This window comes from Fusarium oxysporum, chromosome 5 (assembly GCF_000149955.1).
Source record: "Fusarium oxysporum f. sp. lycopersici 4287 chromosome 5, whole genome shotgun sequence".
Lineage (NCBI taxonomy): Eukaryota > Fungi > Ascomycota > Sordariomycetes > Hypocreales > Nectriaceae > Fusarium > Fusarium oxysporum.
In genome coordinates, this window is record NC_030990.1 from 3,616,290 (window position 1) to 3,635,817 (window position 19,528).

General features: G+C 50.1%; 7 protein-coding genes across 20 annotated transcripts; 3 read left to right on the forward strand and 4 right to left on the reverse strand.

Moving 5' to 3' along the window:
- Positions 1–295: 295 nt before the first annotated feature.
- FOXG_02230 (mRNA turnover protein 4) lies at positions 296–2,923 on the forward strand. The gene is made up of 3 exons (XM_018379585.1): positions 296–676; positions 725–1,204; positions 1,261–2,923. The coding sequence occupies exons 1-3, from the start codon at positions 486–488 to the stop codon at positions 1,322–1,324; spliced, it is 735 nt and encodes a 244-aa protein (XP_018235649.1). The 5' UTR covers positions 296–485; the 3' UTR covers positions 1,325–2,923.
- FOXG_02231 (U1 small nuclear ribonucleoprotein 70kDa) lies at positions 1,504–3,692 on the reverse strand. The gene is made up of 4 exons (XM_018379586.1): positions 3,260–3,692; positions 3,080–3,207; positions 2,922–3,027; positions 1,504–2,686 (listed from the first exon to the last, which is right to left on the reverse strand). The coding sequence occupies exons 1-4, from the start codon at positions 3,519–3,521 to the stop codon at positions 2,004–2,006; spliced, it is 1,179 nt and encodes a 392-aa protein (XP_018235650.1). The 5' UTR covers positions 3,522–3,692; the 3' UTR covers positions 1,504–2,003.
- A 112-nt stretch (positions 3,693–3,804) lies between these two features.
- FOXG_02232 (uncharacterized protein) lies at positions 3,805–4,856 on the forward strand. Its single transcript, XM_018379587.1, has 3 exons — positions 3,805–3,917; positions 3,968–4,050; positions 4,111–4,856. The coding sequence occupies exons 1-3, from the start codon at positions 3,879–3,881 to the stop codon at positions 4,400–4,402; spliced, it is 414 nt and encodes a 137-aa protein (XP_018235651.1). The 5' UTR covers positions 3,805–3,878; the 3' UTR covers positions 4,403–4,856.
- FOXG_02233 (triosephosphate isomerase) lies at positions 4,110–6,501 on the reverse strand. Of its 2 annotated transcripts, XM_018379589.1 has the most exons (5): positions 6,347–6,369; positions 5,778–6,291; positions 5,561–5,631; positions 4,857–5,459; positions 4,110–4,807 (listed from the first exon to the last, which is right to left on the reverse strand). In XM_018379589.1, the coding sequence occupies exons 2-5, from the start codon at positions 5,813–5,815 to the stop codon at positions 4,776–4,778; spliced, it is 744 nt and encodes a 247-aa protein (XP_018235653.1). In that variant the 5' UTR covers positions 5,816–6,291; positions 6,347–6,369; the 3' UTR covers positions 4,110–4,775. The 2 variants fall into 2 exon arrangements, with proteins under 2 accessions (XP_018235653.1, XP_018235652.1); XM_018379588.1 differs by having other exon boundaries at positions 5,778–6,501.
- Positions 6,502–6,957: 456 nt separating this feature from the next.
- FOXG_02234 (uncharacterized protein) lies at positions 6,958–11,923 on the reverse strand. Of its 6 annotated transcripts, none has more exons than XM_018379591.1 (5): positions 10,347–11,923; positions 8,513–9,241; positions 8,204–8,449; positions 7,560–8,152; positions 6,958–7,508 (listed from the first exon to the last, which is right to left on the reverse strand). In XM_018379591.1, exons 1-4 carry the CDS (start codon positions 10,427–10,429, stop codon positions 7,567–7,569), a joined length of 1,644 nt encoding a protein of 547 aa, XP_018235655.1. In that variant the 5' UTR covers positions 10,430–11,923; the 3' UTR covers positions 6,958–7,508; positions 7,560–7,566. The 6 variants fall into 6 exon arrangements, with proteins under 6 accessions (XP_018235655.1, XP_018235659.1, XP_018235654.1 ...); XM_018379595.1 differs by having other exon boundaries at positions 8,513–9,345; positions 9,399–11,923; XM_018379590.1 differs by having other exon boundaries at positions 8,204–9,241.
- A 50-nt stretch (positions 11,924–11,973) lies between these two features.
- FOXG_18260 (uncharacterized protein) lies at positions 11,974–16,374 on the reverse strand. Of its 3 annotated transcripts, XM_018398321.1 has the most exons (6): positions 14,292–16,374; positions 13,869–14,116; positions 13,755–13,812; positions 13,471–13,690; positions 13,287–13,405; positions 11,974–13,229 (listed from the first exon to the last, which is right to left on the reverse strand). In XM_018398321.1, exons 1-6 carry the CDS (start codon positions 14,402–14,404, stop codon positions 12,491–12,493), a joined length of 1,497 nt encoding a protein of 498 aa, XP_018235660.1. In that variant the 5' UTR covers positions 14,405–16,374; the 3' UTR covers positions 11,974–12,490. The 3 variants fall into 3 exon arrangements, with proteins under 3 accessions (XP_018235660.1, XP_018235661.1, XP_018235662.1); XM_018398322.1 differs by lacking the exon at positions 14,292–16,374 and having other exon boundaries at positions 12,148–13,229; positions 13,869–14,291; XM_018398323.1 differs by lacking the exons at positions 13,755–13,812; positions 13,869–14,116; positions 14,292–16,374 and having other exon boundaries at positions 12,148–13,229; positions 13,471–13,730.
- On the forward strand, positions 16,179–19,527 carry FOXG_02237 (uncharacterized protein). 6 transcript variants are annotated; one of them, XM_018379600.1, is made up of 5 exons: positions 16,179–17,036; positions 17,107–17,225; positions 17,294–18,737; positions 18,817–18,876; positions 18,937–19,527. In XM_018379600.1, exons 3-5 carry the CDS (start codon positions 18,652–18,654, stop codon positions 19,499–19,501), a joined length of 711 nt encoding a protein of 236 aa, XP_018235667.1. In that variant the 5' UTR covers positions 16,179–17,036; positions 17,107–17,225; positions 17,294–18,651; the 3' UTR covers positions 19,502–19,527. The 6 variants fall into 6 exon arrangements, with proteins under 6 accessions (XP_018235667.1, XP_018235666.1, XP_018235665.1 ...); XM_018379599.1 differs by having other exon boundaries at positions 16,179–16,550; positions 16,602–17,036; positions 17,107–18,737; XM_018379601.1 differs by having other exon boundaries at positions 16,526–16,538; positions 16,740–17,036; positions 17,107–18,737.
- Position 19,528: the final 1 nt, after the last annotated feature.

A 19,528-nucleotide genomic window follows, 5' to 3' on the forward strand; every position in this document is an offset into this window, starting at 1 on the left:
TTGCTTGCTTTTTATTACATCTCATCACGTTGATATAGCCTCTTCACCATGGTCCATCCAGTATCTTGAATTGGGTAAGGTAATCAATCTTAGTGCTTGGAGTTTCCTGTTTTCGAGTTAGTTATAAACAAGAAACTGGCAAACAAAGAAGCTGAATCGATTACTTGGGCTTGATCTATTTCAATGCTATTGTATTGATCTTGCCAGAAATTACCGGATTAGTACACCCTAGGTGAGCGATTGGACCCCTGCCTCGGTGAGCAAAATTGCGGGGTCAACTGATAAGATAGCTCGCCCATTCGAAATTTTTATCGTAGGAAGTAAAAAAATCCGGTGGACAGCCGCCTTCTGTAGCAGACATTGAGATCTCAAGTCCCATTCAAATCATAACCACCAACCAAAACTTTCGATTCTCAATCCTCCTTCGACCTCACCCCTTTTCGAATCACCTTTGAACCCTTTTATCAACAAACAATACCGCCAAAATGCCCAAGTCGAAGCGCGCAAAGGTCGTCCACCTCACACAGGTCTCCAAGAAGACGCGCGAGAACAAGGACAAGCTTTTCCAGAATATCCGCGATACTGTCCCCGAGTACCAGAACTGCTTTGTCTTCAGCGTCGACAACATGCGAAACAACCACCTCAAGGACGTTCGACGTGAGCTGTCCGATTGCCGGTAATGCCTCTCTGTGTAAGCCTCTTGATCGCCACTAATTCTCTATAGTCTCTTCTTCGGAAAGACAAAGCTCATGGCAAAAGCTCTTGGCCAGACACCTGAGGAGGCCATCGCCCCTGGAATTGAGGACCTCAGCCGTTATTTGACTGGTACCGTCGGCTTGATCTTGACCAACCGCCCTGTCGAAGAAATCCTCTCTTACTTTGAGAACCTCGCTCCTGTCGACTTTGCCCGCGCCGGCGCTGTGGCCACCCGCGATTTCTCTATTCCTACCGGTGTTGTCTATGCTACCGCTGGTGAGGTTCCCGCTGAGCACGATGTTCCTCTCGAGCACACCATCGAGCCTGAGCTACGACGTCTTGGTGTCCCTACCCGTATGGTCAAGGGCCGTGTCGTTCTCGGTGATGAGGCTGGTCAGGGCGAGGAGTATGTTGTTTGCAAGGAGGGTGATGTTTTGGATTCACGACAGACAAGATTGCTTAAGCTTTTCGACGTGTGCTTGAGCGAGTTCAAGGTCAAGGTGTTAGCGTAAGTTGAAAATCCTCTATCAACTCAGCACAAGAACAAAAACTAACATCGTATAGATACTGGAACGCTGCTAGCTCTGAGGTGACAGAGGTTGACCCCAACGCTATGGACGAGAATTAGATGAGCCTAGGATAAGGCATAGAAAACGGTGCTAGACGTTGGGTTTAACATCTTCTGTTTGAATGACTGATACCAGCATGAAATTTTTATGGGATCTCGGCGTTGAGGGCCATGGGATATGGAAGGGCATCATGTTTTACCAATAGGCCCGCCCGAATGACAATACGTACTTCACAACATTCGCAAAATTCGGTTCTTTTCTTAACTGTTATTGAACATGAAAACTCCTAAGTGATACATCAGAGTCGGCCTTCTTAGCCAGCCTAGGCAACATCTCAAGGGTCAGTACGGAGTAGGTCACCGAGTCTTACCCTTATGCAACATAAAATGGCCAATTCACCATCGAACTATCCTCCAGATTTTACCCCGACTCCCAGAAAAGCAAATAGAATACATAGAAAGGTTACCTGACATGTTGCGTAAACCTGAGTCCATATGGATGTACCGGAGGAATATACCTCAAACTCAGTTGACTGTCATGTCGTCTGGTTAGATGATGACAGCGAAAAGTAAAATCCCACGAACGTTATCGGGCAGAAGCGTATAGTATAATCCGGAATCCTCGAGATTCGTGGTTGGGCGATAATGGTGTGCTTACCCTTTGGTGGAAAAGGGGTCTGAATTAATGACTAGAAGAAGATCGGCAACCCACCACACAAGGTCATGGAGTATCACCTCATTAATAACGGCGAAGCTTTCGAGGATCCTCATAGCCGCCGTCATAGCCACGCTTTCGGCCACCATCGTCATCACGGGGTCTGTCGTAGTCTCGGTCCCGTTCGCGATACCCACCTTCGCGTCGGCCTCCAATGGGTTCCATGTTGCTTCCGGTGCGTCGGTTCTCGCGTTCTCCGCCGTATCGGCCACCGTCACGATGGCCGCCGCCGTGTCTGTCGTCAAATGAGCGACCGCCGCTACGAGAATCATACCCACCGGGGCCTCGGTCACCACCCCTTCGGTCGCCACGGTCCCGGTCACCATAGCCGCCGCCGCCGTTTCTGCGGTCGAATCCGGGGCCGGACGGGGCATCACTAGGTGCGCCGTAGCCGCCTCGGTCGCCTCCCCTGTCGCCTCCTCGGTCGCCGCTTCGGAAACCTCCTCCACGGCCGCCGAATCCTCCTCTAAAACCGCCACGGCCGCGTCCTCCGTCGAAACCTTTAAAACCACCACGGAAACCGCCGCCGCCGCCGCCAAAGCCACCGGGACCCATGGGACGAGCAGCCATAGCTCTAGTATAGCCTCGTCCTCCGAGGCCACCACCAAGTCGGCGAGGTTTCCAGCCCTTGACAGTTCTGCCGCGTTCGACGTCTACCTTGATACGTCGATCCTTGATGCGCATGCCGTCACAAGCATCCAAAGCCGCTGCTCATGGTTGCGCCGAATGGCGCAGGTGTCAGTCAATCTTACCCTAAATAGTACCTTGTGTGCTGACGGATTTGACAAAAGAAAAGGAAGAAGCAGAGACGGGCAAGCTTGAGGGCCCTTTGGTGTCTCGCATATACTCCGTGAGAAGGGCAAGCTTGAGGGCCACAACTCAAAAGGTACATCCAGGGAAGAATACAAATGGCTAGTCAGACGGGGAAGGGTTCATATTTACCTCGCATATCTTTCTCTCGTTCGAATACGACGAAAGCATAGCCTCGATGGGGCTTCTTCTTCTTGTTTGGCTTCTCATGAGCGTGAGTATCGACGACGATACGAATCTGTGATGGTGTCAGCCACTGGCTATGCGATGTTTTATTGACGATTGCATACACGCTCGATGGGACCGTAGCGACCAAATTCCTTCTCGAGATCCCTCTCATCAGCCTCGTAACTGAGACGCGCGACCATCAAAGTCTTGAACGCATCGCCACGAACGTTGGGGTCCTCGTTTGGCTTATCTGTTAACCACGTTAGCATTTGTTTTGTGGTAGAATGTCTAGGTCTCCTGACGATGATCGGGCGCTTCTCTGAGGAGCGTCTCCAACTTCTCCTTCTTCTCTCGCTTCTTGCGATCGCGGGCTTGCAACCAACTCTCAGTGGGGTTGTAAACATCAGTCTCCTTGTACTTCTGGAGCTCCGGTAGAAACTGTGCGACACCGGTGATGGGTGCTGTCCTGCGATGCTGAGGCGCATAATCGGGCGGGTCGAGGAATCGCAGAGGTGGTCGCGCCGCGAAGAGCGCGAGCAGGTTAGGGGGGAGCTTGTCGGTCATTGCACTATCTCGAGTTGAACGGGGTGAAAGGAGCGATAAATGAAGTTATTAACCGAGAACGAATAGGCGAGCGTCAGTTCGCGATGAAGGATAGACAGAAAAGCCAAGAATGGGCGAAATTTAATTGAAGTTGTCGCGTCTTCGTTCGTGGGGGAAATTAATCCTTGAGCCTGCTTGGACTCGAGGGATGCCTAGCAGCGGCTGAGGCGTTCTGCCAGCCGATGTTCTGCCGACTCACGCTAAACCAAGGTGGAACGCCATCCACTGCGAGCTGATTTTCTGGTGATAGCCTCTCGGCACGTCAATTCTTTCTAGCTGTTATCGGATCATTTTGGTACTTGATACGGCCACACAAAAATGACTGTTAAGGCGATAAGACAAATAGCAAAGGGCCAGGTATGTTCAGTGTGACGATGTCTTAGAGGCATAAGTGCTGACCTTTCCAGAATGGCCTCGGCGCATTTATCCTCCAGTGCAAGAAGTTAGACTTCTACTACTGTGACTGGGCCGGTAGCTCCAAGGGTATGAAGTATGTGAAACAATTCAAACATCTTCCCTCTCTTTCCATCATTGTCTAACCTGATAACAGTGGCTTCATCAAGTCTCTTCTCCCCAAGTTCGCCGCCGCCAACCCTCAAGTCGAATTCTCCATCTCCCCTCGACCCGGAAAGCACCCCGTCGTTGTCGGTCACTACATCAATGGTCGAACTAAGCCCATCTGTGTACGAAACCTATCACCATACGAGATCCTTCAGAAGGCCGAGTTATTGCGTGATGCTAGCGGAGAGAAGTTGAAACGTTACAACAAAGCAGTCAACAGCGCCCAACCAAGTGTGCGTGGCGTCTGGTCCCCATACCACGGCAAGGGAATGGTTGTTTAAGAGCTGGCTTCTACGATTGGGTTTTCTGTACATTTATGTGTTTTGTAAACAATATTGGGGTTGCTTGTAGCATTGGGTTGCTTGGAAATTTGTAAGATTTATAGCAAGATCTCCATGATGTTAGGGGCATGAATGACAACTGCTTCTCATCTTCACCACTGGCTGAATGTCTATGCTCAATTAAGATTTTTTTCTTTCTTGTGATAGTTAAAGTTACAGAATCACTTAAGGAAAGTCTTTCTCACATAATAGAATGATGACCAATTATTCATGGGTATAATCGTTTTTGTTTCATTCATCATCTATCTGCTCCCATACCAAGGTATCAAAGACCTCAACGGAACAAGAACTTTTTACTTTTGAACTCGTACGTTTACTGCTTGGTAGCGTTGATGATGTCGACGACTAGAAGTATCAGTTAGCACAGTGCCGTTGAACGCATATGAGGACTTACAAGCAGGCTTGAGAGAAGCACCGCCAACGAGGAAACCATCAATGTCGGGCTGCTTGGAGAGCTCGCCGCAGTTTTTCTCGTTAACACTGCCGCCGTAGAGGATTCGGGTCTCGTCAGCAACCTTGTCGCTGATACCACGGAGGAGGTCACGGATAGCCTTGTGGACCTCCTGGGCCTGCTCAGTGGTAGCAACCTTGCCAGTGCCGATAGCCCAGATGGGCTCGTAGGCAATGACAATGTTGGACCAGTCGGAGATCTGGGACTTGAGGGACTCGAGCTGCTTAGAGACGAAGTCGATGGTCTTGCCAGCCTCACGGGTCTCGAGGGTCTCGCCGCAGCACCAGATGACCTTGAGGCCGTTCTCAGTGGCGTACTTGGTCTTGGAGGAGATCGTCTCGTCAGACTCGCCGAGAATCTCACGACGCTCAGAGTGGCCGAGAATGACCCAGTTGATGTCGCTGTCCTTGAGCTGGGAGACGGAGATCTCGCCGGTGAAAGCACCGTTGGGCTTGTTGAAGACGTTCTGGGCGGCGACCTCGATGTCCTTGCGGAGGGTCTCACGGACGAGAGGGAGGTAGATGGCAGGAGGAGAGACAACGACCTCTGAGAGCGTGTTAGTTAATGTCGCTCCAGCAAAAGGAGTGAGGGGTTCTGTTGAGAAGCTGGGATGATGCGCGGGGCAGGGGAACAGAAGAATGACGTACCAGCGTTCTTGTCGAGATCAGCGTTGTTGAGGTTATCGACAATCTCCTTGATGGACGACTTGGAGCCGTTCCTATAGAGGATCAAGGTAAGCTTCTGAGTAACTCCAAGAAATATCTGCGGCCTTTTTGCTTCATGGAGGGGGAGGGGCAGCAAGAAAATCGATCGAGCTGAGAAGAGCAGAGCGAAGCAGATTGCTATGGCGGGGTAAAAACTTACATCTTGAAGTTGCCGCCGACGAAGAACTTGCGAGCCATGACGATAGATTAATGTAAAATGGTGTTTAGAGGAGATAGACTTAGGTGAGCAAAAATTGAGGCAGATGAAGTAGAACGAGAAGTGGTGTTTTGAGTTGGGGAAAGCTACGTAAATAGTCCCTCAGTAATGGATATTAGTAGCTCAGCTACCTACCTACGTCCACGGCTCAAGGTGGGTAGGTTGTACTTAAGTTGGGCCGCTCAGGCCAGACCAAGTCAGGTCATGAATTATCGACAGACAATGAGGACATGGATCAATGGATTCAGTTTTGGTTTTAGTAGATGGTTAGGGGGGGTCATTGAGTATAACGACACCATATTATTTCTTGTGAGAGCAGCCAGTTCATTTTCCGTCTCTATATGTAGCTTAACAGCTGGACGGCATCACTTACAAGAACACATCGGCGCTCTCACTTACTTACGGCAGAGCTCGGAGCTTATTACCGTTCATTATATGCTGCCCTTCCGTTTCTCTCCTTCATCCACTTGTCCGTCAATCACTACCCAGTAACGCAATTTGATAGGACATACACTCTAAAACAAAAGACTTCCAGGCGTTTCTCTGCCTTGCCGTTTTTCTTTTTGGCTGATCCAACGCAGTAGCGTCATAGTGGAGGCTCAAGGACCCTAACAGCCATCATTGGCCTCCACTAACGACCTACGAGATGGATGCTACTGAAACCACCGAGACCGTGACCGAGCCGACATCTCGGAGCTACTCTATGCTTTATAGAGGTCAAGGTCGATTGATGGCACGACAACTGCGTTATCTCTATGGTTCCAGTGACGTGAGGTGAGGTGAGTCTCAACCACGGAGGCAGTGGAGGGGAGAACAATCCCGAAACAGAAGAGCTGCATTCACTATCCCCACGATCTGGCCCCGGAGACCATGGCCCTGATTCTCCCGAAAAACTACAGGTTTCACCGCTGATCTTGACTTGTTTCCCACCCTTTGATGTCGCATCTACGATGTATCTACAATGAATCTAGGACCTTGAAACCAGTTACATGGATAAGAAAAGACCCTGGTCCGTCTAACAATGTCACTTAGTCGGGCCATGAATACGGTCGACCCATACACGATAATCGTGCCAGGCCATTCTCTAAAGCGTTTGCACAGTTACACCCACATGTTACCAGACTCTTCTCAAAAACAAACTCGATTGAACTCAAATCCTATCTGCAGTGATGCTATCAATATCAAAATTCCTCCCAAACAAAGTGTCTAAATCTGCTACCCTTTCCTGTTGTCAAGGGCCATCTGTTGTTGTACTTGTTCTCTGTGAAATCTGTATCAAACTCATATCAGAATGATCAGTCTATCTGTTGTCCTCCTCGCGACGTCTCCCTTTTTCCTTCTCAGCTCGACTCTAAAGTCCTTGGTGTTTCTCCCATAACGGGAACTCCGTTATCATCCTGGCGCAGCAATAGCGCAATCCTTGGGTTGACATCCGTGGTCCGTGTCCTTGGACTGATGGATTCCGGTGGTAATGCAGTGCATCCGTTCCTAGGAAAAGAGTCTACTCGGCTGGACGTGTCCTTCTGCCGTAGATCTGAGGCATCATTGCCCGGTCCTTGGGACGTCTTGGAGATTCAGAATTTGTCTCTATATTAGACGGACTTCTTATCTCTGCCTGTGCACTTGCACAAATCAATTTCGGTGTTTTTTCGGTAGCAGACAAGACTCGCATGTCTGAAAGATGGTTAGTTTGATCCAGGGATATACGTCCAGACAACTACTTACAAATCATTCAGCCAGTGCCAACCAGGGTGTTGCCTGGGTTGTTGATGGCATTGAGGTCGTTGGTGAGCTTCATCATGGAACCCAGGCGGTTCTGGAGAGTTCCGATGTGCTGGAGGTTCTGGGTGTCCTCAGGCTTGACGAGGTTTCGCATGAGGCTCTCCACAGCCTTGCGGTGCTCCATCCACTGATCAATAAGGGGCTGGGTCATGTTCTCCTTGGGCTCCGGGGGAGGAGGCATTGACTTGACAGTCGCCTTGCGGCTGTGGGAATTCTGAGTCTCGGCAGTCTCAGTCTTGCGCTTACGTCCCTTGGCAGGCTGAGCAGATCCAGCTGTAGGTGAGCCGCTGGAGCTTCCGTGGTCGTTGTGAACACGCTTCATGTGGTCACGCAAGTTCCACTGGCGAGGGAATCCATTTCCAGGAACGGCGCGCTCACAGCCCTCATAAACACAAAGGAAAGGCTTGTCGCCATGACCATGGAGTCCGTGGGCCTCACGTTCATGGCGGAGGAGGCAAGCTGTCGACGAGAAGCGGGCGCCCTCGCACGACTCAGCCTTGCAGCGGTAGGGCTTCAAGTGAGAGTCCACGAATTTGCTAGCTCAGTCAGCATACATTATCTCATTAATTTGACTTATGATTTCTTACTCATAGTTGCACTTGAGCTTCTCGGGTCGGTGGTTGCAGCTTGGTTGTCCTTCCCATGGGCAGTGGTAAAGTCCATCCTCGTATGGAGCGGCCTTCTTGTAGAGGTCATGGTCCCGAGCGGACTCACCATCGCTGTTCTGTCGTCGTGGACCAGTGAAGGCAGAGGTGGCAGCAGGAAGCTCGTCGAACGTGGGAATGGCCTTTCCATTGGCATCTTCAGAGATCAAAGGGATGTTCCGGTCCAGGCTAAAACAGTCGACATGGTGAGAAACCGGATCAGGGGTCACTATGCGGTTGGGGGCTACGTACCTTGGTGACTGGCACTGAATCTCAGGAGATGAGTTTGGGCTCTGGTTAGGGAACCACAAATCCTCAATAGTGTTGGGAGAAGATGATCGAGAGATGGAGCTAGAAAAGCAGTCCCAAGGGCTGGGAGGAGAGTTCTCAACCAGGGAGACATCAGGGCCGAGCTGCATGTGAGAGGGAACAACATGCAGAGGGTTGGCATCGGGAAGAGAAAAGGTGGCATCACCGTTCAGTCCACCGTCAAGGGAGTAGCCGGGCCAGTACATCTGGTTCGTGATACCATCGGTAGGGTCCAGGAGGCAAGTATCAATTCCATGCAAGGTAGCACCGGCCTGGGTTCCAGTTTGAAGAGCGGAAGCATTACCTGTGAAGTCCATGTTGGACAGATGTGATGATTGTGACAGCGAAGAGCCGCTAGACCTGCTTGAGCTCACCCTGGACATGGCTTGTCCACCTTGGGTCACAGAAGCGGTAGTCCTGGATGTGGACCAGTTTCCTTGGGAAGGCACCCTGGTTCCTCGGGGCGTAGCATGGCCAGATGTGAAAATGAACTCCTCGGCTTCTCCGGAATGGGCGGATCCATTGTCTGAGAAATCTTGAAAGTTCTGTGGTCCTTCTACTGTCGTGGCCCATGACGAACCTGTCAACAGGTCCGCTGATGGTTCTGTTTGAGAAGAAAAAGAAAAGAGTCCAGTGTTGGGGGCCAATGTTGGCTGAGAGTAGCTATAATCGCTGGGGAAGGGTCAGTGTCCCGTTCTTCGCAATGTGAAAGCAAATAAAAGCAAATATGAAACAAGAAACAAGACTGAAGTCATGACTCGGAATCAACTTTGAATCTGTTACTAGGTTAGCATTCGAGACGAGGTTGACGTGGCATTAGTTTACAGACCAAGTATGACAGTGTGAAGCATAACCTAGGATTAGATCTTGCATTCTGTCGAAATCCTTTGGATCATCCATGGATCATTGTTGTAGCCAGGCAAGGTCAATACAGTAATCAAATCATATCGAATCCGGCAGTGTTCCAGTGGCAGGTTGGGAATGTTGAATGTGATGTCGTCAAGTCCAGGCCTTCAATCTAAGTATTCGCAGAAAAACAAGTTGGTATAGCATGTATTGTCGATGTTGGAATTCCAGAGTCGATTGAGCAGAACAGCGAGATCCTCGGTAACCATTGTGATCTGGCAGAAAGAACGTCCAGTGGAATGCATAATTGGTGTCCATGAATGGAAGTCCAGTGCGGCTGCACGAAGAAGCAATCAAATTGGATTGCAGGCCATTAAGCCAGATGCTACCTTGATATCTAACACCGCTAAGCGGTACAGAAGGAGCAGAAAGTCCAGGCGAAATTCCATGGGTCGTGTGAAGTCCTGTCGAAACACCATCCGCATATGAAAGGTCCATATCCAGAAAACGAGACCAGAGGAAAAGGTCCATTGTCCTTGGGTCGACTCCTGATATCCGGAAGAGAAATCCTTGTAGTCCATGAAAAGTCCAGGTTTGACCCCCAGGCGAAGAGCTGCTGATTCAATTTGAAAGCGGGCAATACTCACGAGGCGCATGGCCAGTAAATAATATTGTTTCATGTCCGGACGGACAGATCCAGTCAATTTTGAGTCCAGGGGCTTGTTGTCGTAATTATCCATGGGTATATCAAGTTCCTTTGAGATCCAGCAAAAGATGTTCCGGGAAATATCCTTGGGTCGAGTTGGATGAAATTTCCTGGCTTGGTATCCTTGGACAGAGTGAAGCAAGATTGTCGGTGTACATGATTTGCGAGCAACATGATTGAAAAAGCAAATGCAAACCTCCCAGGGAAGATTAAGAAAAACAGTACCTGGACAACGAGTGAACCTCATCGAGGTCAGAGTTCTTGAAAGCGTGCATGGTAGCAGGCTGTGTCACAAGAGTAACAGTCATTGTATCCTCGGAATGGAGAGCAAATTGAGCTCGTGGATCAGCAAAGAACAACGTTAGGACGTTGTCTTGCACGTTCAGACCAGTGGCAATCTGTCGAGTTGTTGGTGTTGGTGCGCGACAGGATGGATCCTTAGGCTGATTGGGTTGCTTTCAATTCCGGATGGAAGATTGAAAACGTTGATAGTTGTGTATGAGAAAGAAGGATAAGAAAGGCTTGGTAGTCTATGAAGGATGAGACTGAATGGTTGGTCGGGTAGTAAGAGGCGAGAGTTGGGCAGGAAAATTGAGGAACAGAAGGGAGACGTTGGGCAACGAGGGATCCTGCGGGTTTTATTGTCATAGAAGCCTGACCTGCTACCGCGACAGGGTTCCACTATCCATGCAACTGCCGCAAAACGCGGCCATTGTCTGGTCGCAGGAGTGAGTTGGCGTTTGTGATTTCAGAGTGCAGAAACCGGTGTGTTGGGCTATTGCAAGGATCAGCAGAGAAGGGATGGGCCAAAGCGACGAGCGACTGGTTAACTTCCCTGATTTAGGATGGGTCAGGGTGGAGATAGGACCTGGTCCGTATCCTATCACCTAGCATTAACCTATGAGAGGAAGGGATAATGGCTGTTGGACAACGCATCACTGCATCTGCGTGAGCGCAAAACCAAGTTGGACGCGGATGCGGTGCGAAAAGATGTGAGGAAACAGGGTCGACGGGAGAGAAAATGAGAGGTTGGCCGAGATTGCGTCCAAATGGTCATCTCGCCTGTGTTGCGAAAGATTAATTACTGAGGATGATCATTGAGGTATCCGTCCTTGGGATGAAAACTAGTGTCGGATACAGCAGCCTCCGTATTGGACCGCAAAGTATCTCAGAGCCGGGCTCCTGACGATCACTTCCACCACAGCCTCGAGGATTCACGAGTCGCGAGTCAACGAGAAACTCTGTCATTCTCGTCTCTGTCAGAGTTTGGCCATGTCTTCGTGGCCGTGGCCCGCTGCGCTATTGTCAGAAGTGACCCTCCTTTACTCTCGAGTCCTGCGGCCAAGTCAGCATGGGTGGATTAAACAAAGCAACCATTGCCAACCAGGCCACATCCTGTGAGCCAATATGCAACAGACGGCACACCGAGCATGCCGCTTATCACCCAGGTGCCTTATCTACGTCCTGTGATTGCTCATGTAGCAGACCGCAACAGGCGGGGTAGGCCTTGGTTTGTTTTTAGCAGGTCTACAACGTCCGTTAGAATGATGAGCGGGATGGGCCAGCGAATCGCTCGTGACATGCATATGACACACAACTGCGGTCAAGAATGTGTGAAATGCACATGCAAATGCAAAATCAGGCGGCTGAGGCGCGATGGCAGAATGAGAAAAGATGGGGAGACGACAAGCCCAAACAATCAAGTCATAAGATGGCCCAGTTCCAGAAATGGTTGGTGATGAAGCATTGTCGTTGGAAACACTGACCAGGCCGGCGTCTGCCGATACTCACTGATACAGGTGAGCATAGAAAGGAGATGAAGTTCAGGCAAGAAAATCATCTCGATTCGATGCGTTGTTGATGTTTGATTGATGGACCCTGATAAGTCCGAGCCACCCGCGATTTTGAGTTTACTTCCTTCCCTTCTTCAACGGGAGCGCCGTTCCGTGCCTTCCTTTCCCTCCATTCCGTCTATTCCCCGTATTTCCTACCTGGGAAAGTTGCTAGAAGGAACAATGGAAGGGAAGGAGAAACGGGAAGCGGCCCGCAACTCCACGTGATGGTGTAACCGCCTCAGCTTTGTTATCGTCTGGCTCTTTGAGTCTCTTGTTGAACACTACCTATCTGAATTTCAACGCTTCCTCCAGGGAAAACTCTATGTATTCTATGAGTTGATGTCCTCTCATTCTACCGTCAGCCCAGCCGATGTCTATCTTTCGGGTATCTCATCGACCCTTCTCGTTGGCCTTGAACCACGATAAGCCAACACCAAAAATATATGATAGCTCGCATCCACGCATCACCTGGCTTGCTCCCAATCTATTTTCAAGCAGTCAGACGCCAACTCAGTCGAGGTGACGAAGCATGGCTTAGTCGGATTCTGACAGCTCTACCACTGCTGGACTTGCACTGCTCTCTCCCGATGTCTCTCCTGATATCCCCTCGTTCCATAACTCCTCTAGACCCTTTTCTAATTCGCCGTCTATCCCTCCCACCACCTCAGCCAGCATCGCCCGGGCTGACTGCCAGCTTTTGATTCCCAGTTCTCGACTGGCCAGTTTCATTTTGTCGCCGTAAACGCCTCGCCATTTGCTCAGTTGTCTTTCTTCGATTACATTATTGGCCCGCCCAGTGAACGCTATGGACGCACCAAACAGTACGCAAAATAACCAGAGTGACTGTGTCCATTCACTCATCCTCAGATGTTCTTCGCCTGCATTAACATCGTCTATGAGTTGTTCAAGGAGCCAGTCGATCATGGTTACGTCGAAGTATCTGTCGCCCAGCTCAGAACAGAGATAGAAGAAGGTCGCTATGAAACTCGTTCGGCTACTTTTAGGGTCACCGTTCAAGATTCGTGGTACGTATTGACTCGCACTGAAACCTCTTGAAATCTCATAGTTGAGGTTGAGGTCTCTGGTATGATTTTGCCAAAGTCTGGCCGCTGGTGTTTCGAGATCTTCCCACCAGCCATATCTCGGAGCTTCGCGCGGCGGTAGCGCTGTGATATCCCATATCGACGCAAATAGGAGAGCCATAAAGGTTGGTTGGTATTCGGGCACGTTCACGAGTTGGCCTGCTTTTCCGGTTCGTAGTCCTTCTCCGACCCTGAATAAATGTCAGCAAACATCATTGTTAGCGCTATAATCCTTCAATACAACTAACATCTTGAGCATTCTCTGGGGCAGCGTCGGCACTGGATCGACAACCCTATTCCACTCCTTTACTGCAGATTGTATACCCTTCAAGTGTCTTGAGGAGGCGTCCAGTTCTCCTATCGCGCCCTGGATCACGGAATGTTAGTGACGATAGACTAGCGGGTCAGATTATTAACCAAGGATATCCATACCTCAGTCAGTGCAAGTGCAGATATAGCCAACATAGTGTCTCCGCTCTGTGCCAATTCTGGACTCTGGAGCTGTTCTCTCGCGAATTGATAGGTTGCCGCTTTATGGTACAGGAATGGGATCCTGACCTCGTCCATCGAACCGGTAACCCATGCCCACTGACATGCTGATAGCATGAGGCACATGTGCATGTATCCAGGATTCTCGAACGATTTTTGTATTCTAGCAGGCTGTCAGTTCAAGGTGTTTAGCAGGTCAGGTCGACCCAACTACCGGGTTGACGCACGCTGAAGATTCCAGCTCCCGAGCAACAGGTCTCGAACCCCAAACCGTGTACTGTGAAACTGGTATAAGACGTTAGCCCTGTGGGACAAGTATTTTTCTCAGTAAAGTGGCTTACAATGTCGCAGAAGGCGTTTGGAGTGTTCCGGAAGAGCATCAAAGGAGCCTCCAACGTAGTTGTTGAGGGCATTACTCATCCCTGGCGATGCTGGTGCCGCTGACTCGGTAAGTGCCATTTGGGACCCAAAGCTCCCCAGAGCAACATTGCTGGACGACGATGACGGTGAAGGTGAGGAATCATTGGATGGGAGCGGTTGTTCTGGAGTCGGATATATGCATTCACTCCCCGTCTGAAGGCAATTGGTGCTGTGTTGGCAATATTTGTTAGTCAGTCCTACAAGGCTTACGACTCAACCGACCGGAGCCTCATGCAAAGCTCGTCTATCCCACGCCGGAGCCTCGCGTAGCCTTGCAGCAACGACAAGAAAACGAGGGGAAAGTATCGATTGTTCCACGAGTAAGACCGGGAAGTTTAACATACCAAAGCGGCTTTTGCTCGTCGCACCTCACATGCCTAGCCTTGCATCGAGTGCATCCGTTTTTGCTTCTCCGATGAAATTTTCTCTTTCGTTCTTTGTCCTTTGGCGGCGCCATGATGTTATCTTGGCATTCCTCAGTGGCTATGCGGTATATCTTTTCTGGGACTGATTATGGACAACAGTGGCTTCGTCTACATGTTGCTAATGTAGGCTCCGTATATCACCAGACGCCTCGCCAATGACTCGGGGGCAGTCGAGAGGAAATATTCCACGAGAAGCGTGGTCTTGAAGCACGGCTGACACGGTTCAAGAAAACAGAGGCAGGCAATTCAAGAATTCCTTCGTATTGAGGACCAGCCTTTGCCCGATACAATCCACGCCAGTAGGCGGGATATCCCCAAATAGATTTCAAGGGAGCAAAGCTCGTTTTCCTAGACGAAGGCTGCAGGGTCTCTGCCCAATCAAATATCACTGATTCTCTTAGCCCCATGACTCGCTAGGTCCCCAGTGGCGGGGGCTTGTTCACAAAACCCGTAGAGGCTTCATTTTTGCCCGGGGTTGATGAGATCAGTGAGGCCATACTGAGAGAAAAGTCGGCCGCCTGGAGAGAAAATGGGCTGGAATAAAATGTCTCGTTTCTCCAGTGGACCTAGACTTTACGTCTTAAAAAGCTGCTACGTCACATATAATACGCACGGCGACAGCTATTCCAAATCGTAGCCTCATCGCGACAGGGGCAAGATGATAATGATGGCTCAATCTTTTGGATAACGGTTGGCCGTTGGAAATAAACACGAAGATGAGGATATCGTGCTCAGCATACGGCCCAATGGCATGGAGTAACACGGAACCGATTCGACACCCCCCTGAAAGGAGGCGATTCTCTATACAGGCCAATCACCCCTAGCTGGCAGTTGCTCTTTCATTGTCTCGTACCACGAAATAGCAAAGGAGGTTCTCGCGATACCGAAAGAGGCCGAATCTCCAACTCGGAGCGGAGCGGTTGAGGCGTCGGTGTGGGGGCCCGCCTCTCGGAGCTGACTGTTAAAGTGTCTCTCGCTCAACTGTTAGCGGACAAAGTGTGGGGATCGATGTCTATTTTGGGCCTTTCCAGATGTCAACAGGGGAGACTGCATTGACGAACGCCTGGTACCGAGAGAATAGCTCGTGTTCCTTCAGCCATGGACCACGTGCTAGTAAGCGGCGGCGCGAGACACGGTCTTGTTCAGCCTTAGATAGGAGAGATAATGACGCAGTTTGTCTTCTCAGCAAGGGAGGTTGTCTCGTGTCCTGAAATTAACTTAGATATCTGGAATAAGAGAGGCTGGTGAACCTCGTGTTGAAGGCCTAGGGCTAGATGAGTCCAGGGTATCGAGGATGATGGGTGGAACAATCGAAGCTCGCCATGTCGTGTCCAGAAAAAGAATTGAGGAATTCAGTGGCCTATCAGTGATTGAGAAGGCAAGCTGAACAAAGTATGTCTTTATCAGAGCTGAGCTAATTCGAGCGGATGGGCCGAAATCCTGATTGAGGCTGTGGTGATATTGATCAGCAGCAAGGCGAGCGATTGTGAGACAGGGACACGGGCGAGTGTTTTGAGCAAAGCTGAGGAAGTTTAGGAAGAAGGAAAGAAATTACCGACTCGTCGAGAGAATAAGGTTATTCTGAGTGGCTGAGAAAAGTCGGCATGATAAAAGGCATTGTCGTACACTTCGGCTGTGCCACCTCATCTCCTCCACGTCAATCAATCAAGCGACAATTGAATTGACATGGAACATTTGGCTTGGGTTCCGCAGATCGGGTCACATGCATTTGCCCATGTCATGTTAACTAATGATCTGGCATCTTTCCAGTGGACAGCCCTGCTTCGGCTAATGGAATATGGGGAATCGATGTGAACAGATGCCGCTGTCCACGAGGCGGTCAATGTCTAATGTAGTAATGCCTCTCAGCCTTTGAAGTTGTCAACTCGAGAACCGAGAATTTATCCGATATCGTTGATCCACAGACTTGATACATACTATGTACATACGTACATCCGCCTCACAATCAACAGAGCTGAACTCGGCCGGTTGAGGCGGGCAGACCCTTTCTTCGTTCCGTTGCCAGCTGCCGAGAGATGCCACGAGCTTCAAGGGCCACGACAGGGCTGGTGGAGTAGCTACTGACGTTGCCGGTTGTTGGCGTTTACATCAGCGCCAGACCATTGTGTCGCCCATTTCCGAACGGAGGAGGTCTTCTTGTTCTATGTATGTATGAAGGTATGGAGTAATTCGTTGAGCGAGGAGATGGCATTTACCCAAGAATCACAGACAGGTAATGGATGTAACTGATGATGATGGTCCATGATGACCGCAGTTCGTCAAATGCTGCCAGCCTTTGTTCATATCGCTCCTCTATTAACAACTCAGACCCAATCACCAACCGCCCTGTTAACGATCAACCCCCAGATTCGACATTCCGCCTTGCCGAGGGTGGTCTGCTGGCAGTCAATTGATGAGTTGGTGGGGGTCAAGTTATGTATGGCTACAGTATCAGTATCCTGATCGGCAACAAACAAGGGACAGAGCCCAAACAAACTCAAAAGCCAATACCCAACCATCCATTGCCCATTGTCACTCGGGCTCCCGTCCCGTGATTCAAGATAGAGGTGGTCAGTGGGCATCAATCGAAGCCCTGTCGGGTTCACTTACATACGCAAGACAACACGCCTTGGTGCCTGACCTGGACGTTTTAGTTACCTGAACGTTAGTCTCTAACCGTCTATCGAGTCCCATCGTTGGTTGATATTGATTGACCGCTTCTCAACGGTTCCAGGTACTACCCTGTTCGTACATACAGCACTCACTCTTTCACTCTTTCATGAGGTCAGCCAGCGATGGATGCCGACGCGCCTCGCTTGCTTGGGCAACAACGCTTGAGCGCCCAATGCCAATGTACTTGATCACCCAGTCACTCAATTTGTCAAGGCCGAGGCAGTGACTTTTTCGGTTGACTCTCTTAGGCACTCTGGGGTAACCCGGCACTCAGTATCAGTACTCCCGCTGACGATACCTCTCCACTCTCTATTCGGTTCTCTGGCTACACAATATCGTCGTGGGATATTTCATACTGAATGTTAATGGTTACGACTCAAACTGGCACACAAGACGTCACCCACCCTGGCTTTGGATCAGAGACAGGGTTCGCTCGTGGGTTCTTTTCGCTTGGTAGTTAGGTTGCTTGCGCCATCCAAAAAGTCAAGAAATTTGCCGATATTAATTAGATTGACTCTCTCTTCAGGTACAAACTATCGCCCACCAACCAACCTCCGAAGCGCCGGATTGACACCCTCCAAAACAATAAAGGAATTGGATTCTGGGGCGAATTCTACTGCAAATCTTAGCAGAAAAAGGATTTTGGGCCATCTCATCACTGACTTGCTTCACGCCTGGTCCCTGTCACTGCCCACTACAGCGCACTACACTACAGGCTACTCACTACTCAACTCGACTAGACTAACTAACTAGTGAATGGGGCATCGCTTTTTTCCATCGCCATCCATCTCTCACGACAAGGGTTTCGCTTCATGACATGCGTCGTCCCCGTCTCTGTCTGTACCTTACCTTCATCCCTTGCAGCCTCACGGACGAACATAAATCGTCCCCATTCCGAGCTTCACTCCTCCAGATTCTCTTTCAATTCTGTACCAGTTCGGTTCAGATCAGCTTGTTCAACAGCTTCACTTGCAACTGGTTCGCTCAGAAGCGCCTCCAAGGATCTTGCACTACTGTCTTAGTGCTTCTTCACTATCATTCCGCGAAGTTTACCTAGTTTCTTTTTTTCCTGCTCTTCCTAGAAACGGCCATCTCAGAGTGATCCATCTGCCTGGACCACATCCATACCACAGACCACAGGACACACAGGTCACACCGCCTACAAGTTACATTCTACTGTACAGCCGCCAACCCAGCCCAGCCCAGCAGGAGGACCCAGAACCCAGGACCCAGGACCCAGGGAATTTCATCACCATCAATAAAGGAAACCCTAGTCAACCGTCGTGCATGACCCTGGAGAAGAGAGTTAGCCCAGCCCAGCCTGTCTTTTGGAAGAAAAGGAACCCGGGCCCAGGATCATTCACTGCCCAAGGGACCCCCCAAGACCCAAAGGGACCCATAGTGTACAAGCTGTCCGGTGTTCATCTCCATTCATCGGTTTACCGGTAGTCTGTTTTGTTCTCTTTTTTTTTTAATTGGAACCCAAGGCGTGGACTTGGGAACGTGGATCCATTCTGTTGCTTCTTCACGCCGGTGGATTCTTTCTTTATCAGCCGCAAGTCTCGTCAGGTCTTGTCAAAATTAACACTTATTTGCGGTTTTTACAATGATGAGCCAGTACACTATGGCACAACCAGATCATGCCTACAAGTCTTCAACAATGTCGAACAGTCCCTGGAATCCAACTCGCAGGTGAGACAGCATTCCTCCCTCCCTCTGCTGACCGTCTCTGTACGTATGAAAGGATCATGGTTGACTAATTCACCGGTAGTTCATTTACCGATCCCTCGGTACATGGCAGTTTCGACAATGGCTTTTACTCAGCACAAAGGTATGGTACTTCTCGGAACAATACCAGCTCGGACTCATTAGTAACATCGGCCGCTTCAAGTGTCAACTACTCAGCTAGCAACTATAACCTAGCTGGCGGTCTGCCCATTGGTACTGGCGGCCATATGTCGCGACCCGAGTCAGCCTATCCCGCTGCTCCATCATACGGCGCCCGTCCTGCTTCAGGATCATACGGAAAGCCTGTCGTCCATGGCTCGTACAAGGGAGCAACCTCTCAGTCCTGGGAGAACCATGATCGATACTCACCTACCGACTCGGTGGACGATATCATCGCATCGCCTAACCTGTCCGACTATTCCCTGGAAAATGGGATGAGCAACTCTGCTCCCGGAGGAAAGTCAAAGTCATCTGGCAAAGGTCGATCGCAAAGACGTCCCTCAAACCGTGACGAGTTTGACGGTCCTCATCAATTCTTGCAGCGACCACCTCCCGATGTCATTGCTATGCAGGAACGTGAGCTTCCTCACCTGCCTACGAACCTTCATGTCCAAGAGCAGGACAGTGTTTTGAGCCAGGTCAATGACCGTCTTTCGCAATGGGCATACGATTTCGTTGCCAAGTACCAGTTCCCGATTCCTACTCGCCCAGGACATGAGACCTGTTGAGCGACCTCAGGATCGAGAATGGACTGG